The 15,816-nt window shown below is 41.9% G+C and overlaps 1 protein-coding gene across 6 annotated transcripts in view; it reads left to right on the top strand.

Annotated features, from left to right (window-relative positions):
* The window catches only part of USO1 (USO1 vesicle transport factor), a 210,209-nt gene that overhangs the window by 186,092 nt on the left and 8,301 nt on the right, over nt 1-15,816 (top strand). For 5 of the 6 annotated variants that reach the window (XM_033960394.1, XM_033960384.1, XM_033960367.1 and 2 more), the window contains 2 exons: nt 7,533-7,625; nt 11,590-11,688. The exons of the other annotated variant lie outside the window; for it this stretch is intronic. In XM_033960394.1, the coding sequence (XP_033816285.1) occupies nt 7,533-7,625; nt 11,590-11,688 (192 nt within the window). The remainder of the gene's footprint in view (nt 1-7,532; nt 7,626-11,589; nt 11,689-15,816) is intronic. 6 annotated transcript variants of the gene reach the window in all.

Here is a 15,816-nt window from a genome sequence, read left to right as displayed (position 1 = left end):
ATTTTGAAGAGGCGAGCCAGCTGGCTGGAGGGAGTAGGCATCCCTCCGGTGAGCCATCTAATTCACGGTACAGAGGTGAGGGGTCGGAAGCAGGGGGGTTGTTGTGTGGCAGTAGGAGAGAATGGAATTGCTGAAGCCAAGACTTCTCAATATATGAGTCAAAGTGTAAATTTTAAATATAAGTATTAGTAGAAAGAATGTAATCTTCACATACACTCAAAATTGTGTAATCCGACCAAGAGCCGAGGCTCCTATAGTTGAACCCACCGTCCTATCACTGTGTATGACTTTAGTGCAAGAAAGTTAAAATGAAGGCAAAGTGCTCTTTACATGGCATATTTGTTCTCAATGGCAATAAAGAAAAACATTCCACTTACTCTTTACATGGCATATTTGTTCTCAATGGCAATAAAGAAAAACATTCCACTTAGCTTTAAAGTATGTTAACAGGTCCCGACATGGGCCATGTTTCGAGGGTCTGTTTCAAGAAACCCAAAGGAGAGATGGAAAACTTCTAATGCCAGAGAATAGGTGACTGTGTGATTCGGACGAAAAACTTGAGAAGTCTTGGCTTCAGCAATTCCTTTGTCATCGTTTCTGACCTCTCAGCTTTGCATTTATTGAGAATATTCACCTCACCACTTGTTACTTTTGACTTAGTAGGAGAGAATGGACATCTTTCCCACTGCTGGGGAGGGGGTCCGCTTGGCAGCAGGAGAGAGTGGGCATCTCTCCCACTACGGGGAGGGAGGGGGGTGTTGTGTGGCAGCGGGAGAGAGTGGGCATCTCTCACGCTGCTTGAGGGGGGGGGTGTTGGTTTTCAGCGGGAGAGATTGAACATCTGTACTGTTTTGTTTTTTGTGTGTTTTTTTTCTTTTTACATTTTTTTCTGCGTATATGCCCATCGTTATCACCAGCAATGGGCACATGCAAATTTAGCAAGTCTTTGCTACTCTCCACCAACCTCATTTACATGAGTTTTTTTGGAGAATGACTTCACTTTTTTAAATTCGCTACCAGAATGGCTTTTTTTTTTTTTTTTTTTAGAATCTAGGCCTCAGTCACTAGTGGTCATTCTGTAAAGTAGACATGATCACTTACACTCCAGTTACATGCATAAAAGTTTAGAATACTAGCATATACATGTGTATGTGTGCATATATGCATCTGTTATTCTGTAAATACACGCGCGTCTATGTAGCACATATTTTACAATTGGGTGTGCACATTTACTTGTGTAACTTATAGAATACTATGTTACACACACATTACTGAAATGTAGGTGCACATTCTAGCACTATGGCTAGTATAAGTGACTGAACAAAAAGAACCGTGGAAGCGCAAATAAAAGTAAAGTAGTCAGTATAAAGTCAATCCATATGATACACAGCAGAAAATAGTGGTGCAGACCTGACACAGTCCGTGTTTTGGTTTTGGGGTCCTATGGAGATATATTTAAATATGCAGAAAGACTCACAGTTTTTTGTGAATGTGATTGAGTAATAAAGGTGTTTAATGTGAATAATGAAAAACAATGGATGCAAATGTATGTTGCATGTAGAACTTCAGCTGCTATTTTATATGTTCTTCACTTTTTTTTAAGAGATCACAAGGAATCACATTTGATCATACATTTTTTTTATTCATTTTCCACCATTGATATTTCCACAGTTGGATTTTAGATGCTGCACTTCATATGGTTATTTTCTTACATTTTTTTTAAACTTTGGATTTCTTAGTCGTTCTTACAAAATTCCATCTTTTTATACATTTCAATCACAGCACCACTTTCAACTCTTTACCCTTTGCATTATCTTTTTGCTTTGCCTTTTGGGTTTTTGTTTTGTCCTGCTGTTTGCACCATAGTTTGGTGCACTACAATGATGACATTTATTGAGGTCTAGTACTTATCACCTCAGCTTTTCCCATGGTGTATTTTTGGAATCAATTTAGTATGCGATGCACTCCACGGTGTCAGCACTCCATATTGTTGGTAAGTCATCATATTCATTTTGCAATTTATAGGCATTTGCACTTTTTAAAAATCATTATTATATACTAGTCTTATAGCCCGTTACATTAACGGGTGCTAGAATATATGTGTGTGTGTGTGTCTCTCTTTATTTCTTTCTCTCTCTCTCTCTCTCCTTAGCCGCTTTCTTTCTTTCTGTCTTTCTTTTTCCTTGGCTGTCCATCACCACCCCTTGCCTGCTCCCCCTGTCCATTCTCCCTTCCTTTTACCTCCCCTGTGTCCACTACCACTCCTTCACAGCTCTCCTTATGCAGCAGCAGCCCTTCTCCCTTTGTTTTACCTCCCCCCTGTCCAGCAGCACCTTCCTTCTCCCCCTGTCCAACATTAGGCCTCCGTTCCTTTTTCTTCACCCTCCCTGTCCATCAGCACCTCTTTCCTTCTCCCCCTGTCCAGCAGTAGGCGTCCCTTCCTTTTTCTCCCCCCTCCTCCTTCTTATCCCTATGATACACTTACCTTGCTCTGCCCCTGATCAGAGGCTCCCGACAGCCGCCCAGTTGCACCCATTGGAAAAGTTCCCTCTGCGGTATCCCGCACCCCTCCTGACGCAACTCCCGCTGTCTTTCTTTCTGTCTGTCTCTGTCCCTGGCCCCCTTTGTCTGTTTGTCTTTCTGTATATCTCCCTGCCCCTGTGTCTTTCTTCTTTTATTTCTGTCTCCCTTCCTCCCTCTGTCTGTCTGTCCGAAGCAGCATTCCCTCCCCCTCTATTTCCCTCCCCCACACCAGTTCCCTGTGCACCTGCCCCTGTGTCTTTCTTCTTGTCTTTCTGTCTCCCTTCCTCCCTCTGTCTGTCTGTCCGAAGCAGCATTCCCTCCCCCTCTATTTCCCTCCCCCACACCAGTTCCCTGTGCACCTGCCCCTGTGTCTTTCTTCATGTCTTTCTGTCTCCCTTCCTCCCTCTGTCTGTCTGTGCAAAGCAGCATTCCCTCCCCCTACACCAGTTCCCTGTGCAGCAGCATTAGCGTTTCCTCTACCCCCTTTCCCTTCCCACAGTCGTGACTACAAACGCGGGCCTGAGTCCTTTGCCGCCCCCCCTTCCCTTCCCGCGAGCCCGACTACACATGGTGATTCAAGCAGCGTGTGCAGCAGTCTTCACACACTGCTTCGGGTCCTTCTACTGCCCTGATTTACTCTGGCACGTCCGGAGCAAATCAGGGCAGTAGAAGGGCCCGAAGCAGCGTGTGAAGACTGCTGCACACGCTGCTTAAATCACCAGTCGGGCCCGCGGTAAGGGAAGAGGGGGGGCGGCAAATGACTCGGGTCCCGGGCAGCGGAAAGTTGCTGGGCTCCTTGGTGGGGGCGCTGAGTGGCCGCGATCCCTCTCCCCCCAGACCCCCCCCCCGGAGGAACGGAGATCGGCGGCTACAGCCGCTGGCTTCGGCGTCTTCTATCCACTGCGGCCAACCCTAGCGGAAACAGGAAGTAATCAAAGAGGGCGGGCCGCAGTGGACAGAAGACAGCAAAGCCAGCGTTAGCGCAGTGCAGCGCTTTTCTTTTCATTTAAAAGCGGGTGAAGCGGGTGAGCCGGCGAGAAGGAGGAGATGGTGGTTTTGGCAGTGAGTGAGGGCGGGAGGGGGGGAGTCGCCGGCTGTGCTGTGCTTTCCCGATCTGTCCGCCGCATACGCACTCTGGCCACGGACCTACGGATCAGGGATTACAGATCACGCAGGTCTGAGTGCGCATGCACGGCTACCGTTTTATTATATAGGATATTTTTACATATTACTTACCTGTCATTGTACCCTCTACATTAGTCATGCTTTTTATCTGTTTATGTCATGTTTATTCAATCTTCTGAACAATATGACAGGTTTTGAGATTTTTACGTTGGTACTAGTCCCTCTCTCCTTTTTTTCTAATTTGATTAATTTATCGAGGGCACTTTTTAGGTCACTGCATTGTGTCCATTTCTCGTAATTATGCCATTGTTTCACAGTCATTGGCCTAGACTTCCCCTTCTCTATCACCAGTTTGTTTTTTTGTGGCACTCTTATGTATATTTTGGTTTTAATAGCACAGCCCTCCATTATGGACCTTCCTTTTTCCTTAGTTTTAGTTCTTTTTGGTTGGTTTCATCTTTCATCTTTAGATACTCCAACATACATATTTTGGTTTCAATATGTTTATGTTTATTAGTACTTATACACCACCCTTCACAATAACAGCAGAGCAGTTTACAATTTTAAACTCCCTCCAACTCTTCCGCAAACACCTGAAAACTTGGCTCTTTTCAAAAATCTAACACCTCCCGCTCTCTGGTACCTTGACCCCTCTCTACCCTCTTAGTTCCTTTCCTATTACCCTTCTTCTTCTGGAGTTCCTTTCTATCCTAATTCTGTAAACCGTGCCGAGCTCTACGCTTGCGGAGATGGCGTGGTATACAAACCTAAGGTTTAGTTTAGTTTAAACCTAAAAGGAACTCCATTAACAAAAGAAAATATTTTTTTTAAAAAACACAAAACAAAATTAAACAAATATACCCCCCATTAAAAAATTAAAATATAACAACGTACATAGCTGTAGTCTGGAGACCCTCCCTAAGTTCCTGTCCAAAAGATCTTATTACAGTAAGTATTAATAGTCTTCTAAGGGTATGCTAAACAAAAAAGATAAGTTTTCAAAAGGCCTCTAAATTTAGTGAAAGAAAGTTCAGTGCGCAGATCTGTAGGAAGAGAGTTCCATAAGTATGGCACAGAAGCAACAAAGGCAGAATTCCGTGTTGAAGTTAGCCTTGCTAAATGTAGTGATGGAAGGGACAACTGCTGAGAGCTGGAAGAACGTAGGGTTCTAATTGGTTTATATGGTACCAGAATCTTTAAATATCAAAGTTAATGTTTTGTGCATCAATCAAAATTTTATAGGCAATCAATGGTGTCTCTTTCAAAAAGTCACATGGTCATATTTGCGAACATTATTTAGAACCCTAATAGCATAGTGCTGTATTTTGGGCCTTTTCTTTTTTCTTAGTTTAGCCACCTTTAGGTTGTTTTCCTCCTTTTCAGTTTACACCCAATTGAATGCCTTAACATATATTTAAATTTTGTGGTGTAAATCCATTGGTACATTGATATATTTTTTCATTCATATGTTCTACCTCTCTAAGCTGCTTTCACATGCTTGGTTGTGTCTTTATTGGTAACCTCGCCATTCACTGTTTTATTGGTAATTTTCACATATTTTTAATCCTCTCTATTCAATATTTTTTATATTTTTATTTTTCATCACTTTTACATCACCAGTTCACATGCACAAGTTTCTTGTTGAATTCTATTTTCCTCTTTTATTTTGGATCACCCTTCATTCACATCCATTATTTTTCATCATTCACATTAAACACCATTATTGCTCAATCACATTCACATAAACTGTGATTCTTTCTGCCTATTTACACATATCTCCATAGGACTCCAGAAGAAGGTATTTATAACCGAAACACGGACCATGTCGGGTCCGCACCATTATTTTCTGCTGTGCATCATATGGATTGACTAACTGCATTGCTTTTGTTCGTGAAGAATATTTGTTATTAAAAACGTTTAAATCAAGCACATCGCTCCCACAGTTTTTTTTGCTTTTGGTTTCTTCTTTTTTCCTGTGGAACCATCTGGTGATTTTGTTGTTTTGGTATAAGTGATTGCACATGTATAGTCTCAGTTTCTCTAGTACTTTATAAAAGAGAGTAGGCACCTACTTTTCTTTATAAAATATGGTCCTACAGGTGTGCCCTCTGGGCATCTATATATAGGAGCACAGATACAGAATTTCCTTCCATGTGTCAATTCAGTTTACAACAAATAAAATGCAATGTACATCTAAATCATTAAGAATCAGCCTCAGAAATAGAGAAGACAGTAGCAGATACGGGATACTGTTTAAAAAAATTGTGTGTATCTGTGTTGGCTCTGAGGTCTGTAGCCAGGCAGGACAGGTTGAATGGAGCAGTTATGTATCAATGCATCAATGTTTGTTTTGCAGCTACTGCTCTTCTCCCCCCAAAAATGCATTGGACCATTTTTAGAGGACTTTTATTTCTTGGGTGTCCCAGTTATGAGCAAGATGTCTCTTCCCTCATTCTTCTCCTGTGCCATATTTGGGCCCCCTTCAATCCGTTTATAGAAATAAATAGTCCCCAGACAGATGAATGGAATCTCAACCCTTTTTTGAACAATTTTTTTAAACATTTCATCGAGCTGGAAAGAAAGAGCAAAGAATAATTTTACTAATATGTTAAATTTTGTTGTATTGTTTACATTCCTATTTGTTTTGTTTTTAAATCTGATTTATCCTTCCTAAAGTGTGCAAATCTAGAAACCTATGTTATAGCCCCATTGGCAAAACAACAATACATATACTTTTAGGTGCCATTATCAATTGGTTGTGACTAGAACTTTAAATCAGTAATGTCAAATATATGATCAGTTATAATCATGTTCAGGAGAAATGTAGAGTGATTTTCCCCTGGGACCAGGTAGTCTACTCAATTCTTTAATTCCTATTTTCCTTAGAACTGGTAGGAAAGTATATCAGAATTTAATTTGAGAATTCACTTAAGTTGTCAGTACATGTCTCAGATATTTTTCTATTTCATTGCTATATTATACCTTTTGACTTATGGATGGAGATTTCCCCTTGGCCAAACAGCAAGAATGAGAAGTTATGATATTATTGGTAAACTGGGTAGTAACCAAGAAAGAAACATGGTGGACCCAGAATCTTTAAGAAGAGTGACTAGTAAGAGACATCAAATTTTAAATTCAAACATGAAAATGTGATGGGAAACCACAGAAAGTTCTGGAGAGGGAGAAGGGAAATTTGCTTTTGGCTATGACGTCTTAGAATGAGAGATGCTTTTGAGGCCTGCATTCTTTCCCTGACAGTACATAAGAACATAAGAATTGCCGCTGTTGGGTCAGACCAGTGGTCCATCATGCCCAACAGTCCGCTCACGCGGCAGCCCTTAGTCAAACATCAGTGCTCTAACTGAGACTAGCCCTACCTGCATACGTTCTGGTTCAGCAGGAACTTGTCTAACTTTGTCTTGAATCTCTGGAGGGTGTTTTCCCCTATGACAGACTTCGGAAGAGCATTCCAGTTTTCTACCACTCTCTGAGTGAAGAAGAACTTTCTTACATTCGTACGGAATTTATCCCCTTTCAATTTTAGAGAGTGCCCTCTTGTTCTCCCTACCTTGGAGAGTAGTCAGTCCAGTTCACTTGGAAGTATCAGGGTCCCAGTGGGGAAAGCGATTCTTATAGCTTACTCCGTAAGAGATGGTAGACCCCCAAGTTTACCTGACAGTCCTCTTAACCTGTCTTTATAACCCAAAAATACTACAAAATATACTGTGAATCTTTCCCCCCACCAATTAGCACATTTATTTGCAGTTTGCATAATAATGGAAGACAGCTCTGAGCACTGACTAACGCTTCTGGAGGCTAACATAGAACTACCTAAATAGAAAATGTGTTTTATCACTCTCTTTTTTTGTCTTTGTACTGGTTAGAAGTCTGTTCAACCAGAAGTAAGACTAGAGCGTTCTCCTCCAGAAGGCGTGCCTGCAGATGGAAGCTCCGAGAATGCTGTGGAATCGTACAAGGCAGGGACTTTTTTACTACTACTACTACTATTTATTATTTCTATAGTGCTGAAAGGCTTTTTGAAGTTGTTTAGTTTGCTTGCATTTTCTAGTAGTGGGGTGGGTATTTAAAGTACAGCAATAGAACTCTGCAGCCAGATATACCGTATTTTTCACTCCATAAGACGCACCTGACCATAATACGTACCCTAGATTTAGAGGAGAAAAAACCAAGAAAAAAATATTTTGAACCAAATTGTGCCTCTGAACCTAGCCCCCTAGAAAAATAGACAAATATACTGCAGCAGACAGATTTTAAAATCCTAAATTGAAATCCTACCTTTGTTGTCCGGTGATTTCTGGTTGCACTAGATAGTTCTTTCCTTCCTTCCTTCCTTAGGCCCAACAATTGTCTCTTTCCATTCCCTCCCTCCCTTCCTATGTCCCGAGTTTTTGCCCCCTCTCCTTCACTGCCTTCCAGCCTTTGTCATTCCTCCCTCCCACACCGAAGCCTGCTTGCCTTCCTCCCTGCCATGCCGATTCCTCCTCCCTGGTCCACCACTCGCCCACTACTGCTGCAACTCCTCGAAGCCTGCCTTCCTTCCTGACACGCTGATTCGTCCTCCCTGGTCCTCCAACAGGCACTGCCACCGCTGCAGAATGACCCTTCTGAGCTCCACCACCCCTCCCTCCCCTGGAACCAGACTTTTTAGCAGGCGCCATAAGGAGCACAAAAAACCCCTTCACCAAACCCTGGTAAACCCCAACCTAGCAACACCCCAAATAACCAGAGGCTCACCTCCAAGGCCGTGCCTCACCAGTGCCACTAGCACACCCACACCAAGCTACACCCCCTCCAACTGAACACCCCCCCCTGAAATTACCACACCACAGGAACTGCAGCACTGCCATCTCAGGAGCCCGAAGATCCATCCACAGAAGACCAAAAAGCCAGCTTCTCTGACCCAAAACGAGGCTCTTGCACTCCTGGACTGCAGTGCACACCCGATGCCGCTGCCAACATGGCAGCGGCTGACTCCTGCTGCCGACATGGGAAAGGCTGACTCCTGCTGCTGCCATGGCAAAGGCTGACTCCTGCTGCTGCAACTCCACGAAGTGCCGACGGCATGCAATCGGGCCCACAAGTCTTGCCCCGACGTCAATTTTGACGTCGGAGATAAGGTCTGGGCCAGCAATTGGCTGGCTTGTCCTTCTCTCCAACGCTGAAGTTGACATCGGGGCAAGACTTGTGGGCTCATTTGCACACCGCCAGCCCTTCTCTTTCTTTCCTGCGGCAGCGAGCAATAAGAGAGCAGTGTGGGGGGGGGGTGGCGACGAGCAGCATCAGAACGCGGGGGGTGGAGGGTGGGGCCACCAGCAGCAGCAGAACGCCCGGGGGGGGGGGTGCGGAGGTGTATTTGGGGGTGGAAAAAGTGCATCTTACAGAGCGAAAAATACAGTAAATGTTTGTTTTGAGATTTTATCTTAGATTTTGGTATTATTAGATGGATATTTTTATTGTGACATCGGTGATTATATATAGTAAGCCTGCAGTCAATATAATAAAATTGGGTCATTTAAGGGCTTCTGTCTAAAAAAAAAAAGTGTGGAGAGACATAGAAACATGATGGCAGATAAAGGCCAAATGACCCATCTAGTCTGCTCATCCGCAGTAACATGATCTCTTTCTCCGAGAGATCCCAGGACCTTTTGAATTCAGACACAGTCTCTGTCTCCACCACCTCTTCCAGGAAACTGTTCCACGCATCTACCACCCTTTCTGTAAAAAGTATTTCCTTAGATTACTCTGGAGACTGTTCCATGCATCTACCACCCATGCCGTATAAAAGTATTTCCTCAGATTATCCGGAGCCTATCACCTCTTAACTTAATCCTATGCCCTCTCATTGCAGAGTTTCCTTTCAAATTAAAAGAGACTCAACTCATGCACATTTCATTACATAGGTATTTAAACGTCTCTATCCTATCTCCCCTCTCCCGTTTTTCCTCCAAAGTATACAGATTGAGATAAGAACATAAAAACATTAAAATTGCCGCTACTGGGTCAGACCAGTGGTCCATCGTGCCCAGCATCTGCTCATGTGGCGGCCCTCTGGTCAAAGACCAGTGCCCTAACTGAGACTAGCCATACCTGCGTACGTTTTGGTTCAGTAGGAACTTGTTTAACTTTGCCTTGAATCCCTGGAGGGTGTTTTCCCTTATGACAGACTCCGGAAGAGCGTTCCAGTTTTCTACCACTCTCTGAGTAAAGAAGAACTTCCTTACATTCGCACGGAATCTATTGCCTTTCAATTTTAGACAGTGGCCTCTCATTCTCCCTACCTTGGAGAGGGTGAACAACCTGTCCTTATCTACTAAGTCTATTCCCTTCAGTACCTTGAATATTTCGATCATGTTCCCTCTCAATCTCCTCTGTTCAAGGGAGAAAAGGCCCAGTTTCTCTAATCTTTCACTGTACGGCAACTCCTCCAGCCCCTTAACCATTTTAGTCGCACCGTGTCCTTCTTCATGTATGGCGACCAGTGATAGACACAGTACTCCAGGTGAGGGAGCACCATGGCCCGGTAAAACGGCATGATAACCTTCTCCAATGTGTTCGTGATCCCTTTCTTAATCATTCTTAGCATTCTGTTCGCCCTTTTTGCCACCGCAGCACATTGTGCAGAAGGCTTCATTGACTTGTCTCTTTCCTGGGAGGTGTCTCCAAGTACCGCCCCGGACATCCTGTATTCGTGCATGAGATTTTTGTTACCTACATGCATCACTTTACACTTATCCACGTTGAACCTTTAAGTCTGTCCCCTTACGCCTTATGATAAAGACCACATACCATTTTAGTAGCCTTCCTCTGGACCGACTCCATCCTTTTTATATCTTTTTGAAGGTGCGGCCTCCAGAATTATACACAATATGCTAAATGACGTCTCACCAAAGTCTGATACAGGGTCATCAATACCTCCTTTTTCCTATTGGCCATACCCCTCCCTATGTAACCTAGCATCCTTCAAGCTTTCGCTGTCACCTTTTCAGCCTGTTTGGCAACCTTAAGATCATCACATACAATCGCACCCAAGTCCCGCTCTACATAAGTTCTTCACCCCCTAAACTTATGTAGAAATACAGATTAATGATATCTCCCTTTTCTGCAGTCTTTATTTGCTCAAAAGAAAAAAAAGAGTGTAACATGAATCCACCCCCATCTCACATCTGTTCATAGTTAGACTGCCCCTCCCCTACCACCCATTTTTCTCCATCAGAGCCTTGACACATCACCTTCACAGTACTGTTGACATAAACAGTTCTAAGATCAGTGCTATCTCAGATCATTCCAAAACTAGCAGTTAGTGTGTACAGTGCTCCCCCACAAATTTGTGGTCCGCAATTCGTGGTCCCGGTCATTTGCGGTATTTTCTGACCGTGAATGACCGGGCAGGAGTGGGCAGCCGGAGAGGGCAGCTGGAGCGCCGGCGAGTGAAGGAAATCACTCGCGGTATGCTCCGACTGCCTCTTCCTATACTAAAATCAGGCTTTGATACATAGCTCCTGATTGTTGAGGCCCGACTTTAGTACAGGAAGAGGCGGTCGGAGCATACCGCGAGTGATTTCCTTCACTCAAGTTTCAAGTTTATTAGGATTTTATATACCGCCTATCAAGGTTATCTAAGCGGTTTTTTACAATCAGGTACTCAAGCATTTTCCCTCTCTGTCCCGGTGGGCTCACAATCTATCTAACGTCGCCGGCACTCTGGCTGCCCTCTTCTGTCTTCCCTGCTAAAAACCGTATTCGCGTTTTTTCAACATTCGCGAGGGTTCCTGGAATGGAACCCCTGCGAATATCGGAGGAGTACTGTATTTGCTTCTTTTTAGTGTTCTCTGTGCAGCTGGGACGGCTACTTCTCTTACTTTCTGACGCGCTATCATTACAGGATATGAAGAATAATTCTGACTCTCTTCTGTTCTTCAGGATATAGAAGCACTGAGGTCTCAAATACAAGCACAGTCCCTAGAGATCAACAGACTGCAAACTGAGAGACAGGAGCTGCTACACAAAATTGAAACAATTGTAAGATTTAAGATGCATTAAACTGCACATTTTTTTCAGTTTGCCTATCTTTTGTAGGATTTTTCTTCTGCACCTGAAAGCATAAGTCATAAAATGGGTTCTCATTTACTACTGGTGCATAACATCTCAATTAATGATTTTCATACTTAATGCATTCTTTACCATCCTTTCTTTAATCCTTTTATGCATGGTTGAATGCACAATATTTTTGTTGCCTTAGCAAAAATCTTAGGAATAGAGCAGTATTTGGGAAAGCAAGCCTTCAAATAAGCAAGTCAGCAGAGCTTCCGCTATAAAGATATGCTTTAAGCATTTATTTATTTAGATTTTTATCCCGTCCTCCCAGTAGCTCAGAACGGTCTATAAGCATTCACAGTGGAGTACATTTGGACAATACAAAGACTATACAGTAGCATGTCATAAATATTTCTAAGAGAACCGCTTTGAAGACCATTTACATTTTCTACATAGGACATTATGTGCATACATTGGCATTCTCAAAAAATTGCCCTTTCTCAGTACAGATAAAGGCAAGTGCAGGGGTCTGTGACATATATTTCTAGCAGCATTTAAAGATGGCATGGTAAAGAATGTTTTGGGCACCAAAAGTGTATTTTCAAATCTATAAGTATTATTTTCTCAGTAAAATCTACCCACTGCACTCTCTGTGGCCTCCAGACAAACAAGTAGATTGGATTCCCACCATAGCAAAAATACTTTACACCAGTGCATTACTATCTGTAGGTAATTACACTGCATTATTGTGGGGGATCTAGACGCACTTCTTAGTGGGATGGAAATGTGAACGCTACTGAGTTACATCACTCGCATCCAAGAAATCAGTTTTGTTAATATTTAGCATTGATTTGATGTGTGCTATAAAGGACTCATGTCTGTAGCAGATCTGTGGATATTGAAATTCCCAACGAGAGCTAAGAGGGTGCTATGATTGCCCAGTAGTTTTTAATGGCATGCTGCCCATCAGGGAGGGAAAATGTGATGTACTCTATTCACCTTTTCTCCCTCAGATGTGTCAGATATACAGTTTAAGTGTTCAGGGTTGTATGTGTGCATATGGGGCTGTGAATTTGGAAGGCACACTCATTAATTGATTGATTGGTATATATTAACCGTCTTTATGAAGAGATTCACCCAAACGATGTACAGTAGATACAAGTCATCATAAAACTTTAGGCTGCTACTTAAAAACTGCTTGTGGTAATTTTATGTGAGTAACTTGTCCTTTTGATCATTCTCTCCTCAACAATGAATTTCCTGTCCTATTAATTCTCTTTCTTCCTCCCCTCTTAAAGTCAATTCAATTTGTTACCTTTGCTTAATCTTCTGTAAACCGCATAGAACTTCATGGTATTGCAGTATATAAGCTGTTATTATTATTATTAATAAATTCCCTTATACCTAAGTACACCGACTACTTGAAATTGCCCACCTCTAACCTGAGTAAATATATGAACTTTTACAAAGGGTTTCCAGGAGTGTGTTTCGGTTGGGAAAGAAAAAAACATACAAGTTACATTTTCAAATCTCTGCATGTTCTTTTTCATGGAAGAAGTTCCCACATTAAAAGCAGATACTTTCATTCCAGGTCGACTTGATTTCCAATCAGTACGGGTACTCCTGAAAATTGTTCCTTCAGTTATGGAGTGCCTTGTGATTCTGCTCCCAAGAGAGGAGCCCTGCTGCTGAGTAAAGGGGTTCAGTAAATAGACAGCAAGGGTTAATTTACAGGAAAACATTAAAGATGAGGTGACCATGTGGAGCATTTTTGAGCATTCTGCTCTAGGATTTAAAAAATTCCTTTCAGGAGGAGTTCTAACTGTGTCCAACACTTGTCGCCGTACATGAAAAAGGACATAGTACTACTCAAAAGGGTCCAGAGAAGAGCAATGAAAATGGTTAAGGGACTGGGGGGAGTTGCCATACAATGAGAGGCTAGAGAAACTGGGCCTCTTCTCCCTTGAAAAGAGAAGACTGAGAAGGGGACATGATTGAAATGTTCAAGATATTGAAGGGAATTGACTTAGTAGAGAAAGAGAGATTGTTCACCCTCTCCAAGGTGAAGAGAACAAGAGGGCACTCACTAAATTTAAAAGGGAATAGATTCCATACAAATGTAAGGAAGTTCTTCTTCACCCAGAGAGTGGTAGAAATCTGGAACACTCTCCCGGAGGCTGTTATAGGGGAAAGCACCCTTCAGGGTTCAAGACAAGGTTGGATAAGTTCTTACTAGACTCAAATAGGGCACTGGTCTTTGACCTAAGAGCCGCTGCGTGAGCGGACTGCTGGGCATGATGGACCACTGGTCTGACCCAGCAGCGGCAAATCTTATGTTCTTTCTTCTCTTTGTACCCATTTTAGATGCTGCTTTTGCAGCCGTGGTGGCTTCTTTCTTTCTCTACAGCTTAAGTTGCTGCAGTCCCCAGAGGCGCCTGTGACAACTCTTTGTAATCTTCAGGTGCTTACATATACAACCAGGCCAGGACACAGCCCAGGGAGAAATAAAGAAGTTTCTTTTCCAGCTCTTTATGTCTCCGGATAAATACCTGTAAACAGACAAAATAAACAAAAAATGACCAGACTAAGGAAAGATACATTACATTACATTACATTACATTAGGGATTTCTATTCCGCCTGTGCCTTGCGGTTCTAGGCGGATTACAATATAGAAGATATCTGGGCAATTCCAGTAGAATTACATTTCAGGATAAGAGTAAGTTACAGGAACAGTAAAGGATTAAGATACTTCAATTTCACAGAAGATAATACATATCATAGAAGATAATACATATAACAGAGGATAATACATATCACAGAAGGTAATACATAACAACTGAATCAAGTTAAATCGGGTGTAGTGTAAAAGAGTTACAGTACATTCTAGATCACAGACAAAGAGATGCTATAGGTGGGTGTTTCCAAAGGCGTTGATTGGGAACTCATTGGGTGGTGATTAGAGTGATGGGAGATATTTTTTGAACAGTAGTGTTTTTATTTCTTTACGGAACTCTTTTATGTCTGTTGTTTTGGTCAGTACAATACAGCAAATTAAACACACATTTTCAAAAAGAAAGGAAGTTAGGCCACTGCATCTAGCAGTTTGCTGTTGACCTTGGTAAAAAAAAAAAAAAAAAAGAAAGAAAGAATGTATTTAATGTTCCCTTAATATTTAGTATAAAAAATTTTGAGAAAGCCCTATAACAGACACATGGTATATCAAGTGCATGAGATGGTAGCAACTGACATTAAAGGAATTAGTATGCTGTGAATGTTTTAGCAATTTTATATTTTAATTTTCTTATAATGTACTTTTCAAAGACATTTGATCTACCCATTACTGCACTAATAATAACAAAAGAACTTCCACTATGACCACCTATTAACTCTTTTACAAACCACCTCACCCTCAACAACCCGCTAAATGTTTATAAGATCTACAACTTACCTCTCTTGCTTATCATTGTAACTCTGTTTTTTTTAAATTAACCTTTTGTAATCCGCCTTGAACCGCAAGGTAATGGCGGAATAGAAATCCCTAATGTAATGTAATGTAATGTAATGTAATATATAAACCTAATTCCTTTAAGTATCCCAGTGGATGTGGCCTGCCAGTGCTTAAGAAAATTGTATAGTTCTATAACTTATCTCTGAAGTACAGATAGATGTCAGGTTTTCAAAAGAGAAATCGATGGAGCATACCAAATTTTATAACTAAGAATCTACTGATGAGAAAATTAAGTGCTGAGGGGTTTTCACCATGGAAGATTTTCTCTTTTATTCTGGAGAATATAGACTATTTACACATTTTATAGGCTTGATGTACTTCATCTTGTTGATAGTTGCATGTTATTCTAGACAGTGGGGTATTCTCCCCATGTTCATGAGCCGTACAGAAGGAATCCATTCCAGTTTTTCAACTCCTACTCCTCCTTCTCCAGATGACTCTTCTGTTCCCTTCAGTTTTTCCTTTTGCATGTGAACCAGAAGGTATCTTTCTAATCTAATCTGTATATTTTTTATTATTATCAGTATTTTTTGCAGTTTTTTTGTAACTTATTTGTGCACCAGAGCTCTCCAGTGAGGGGACAATTCTGGCTGCATAGAGAAGC

This window comes from Geotrypetes seraphini, chromosome 1, assembly GCF_902459505.1.
Source record: "Geotrypetes seraphini chromosome 1, aGeoSer1.1, whole genome shotgun sequence".
Lineage (NCBI taxonomy): Eukaryota > Metazoa > Chordata > Amphibia > Gymnophiona > Dermophiidae > Geotrypetes > Geotrypetes seraphini.
This window is presented reverse-complemented; position numbering and strand designations above follow the sequence as displayed.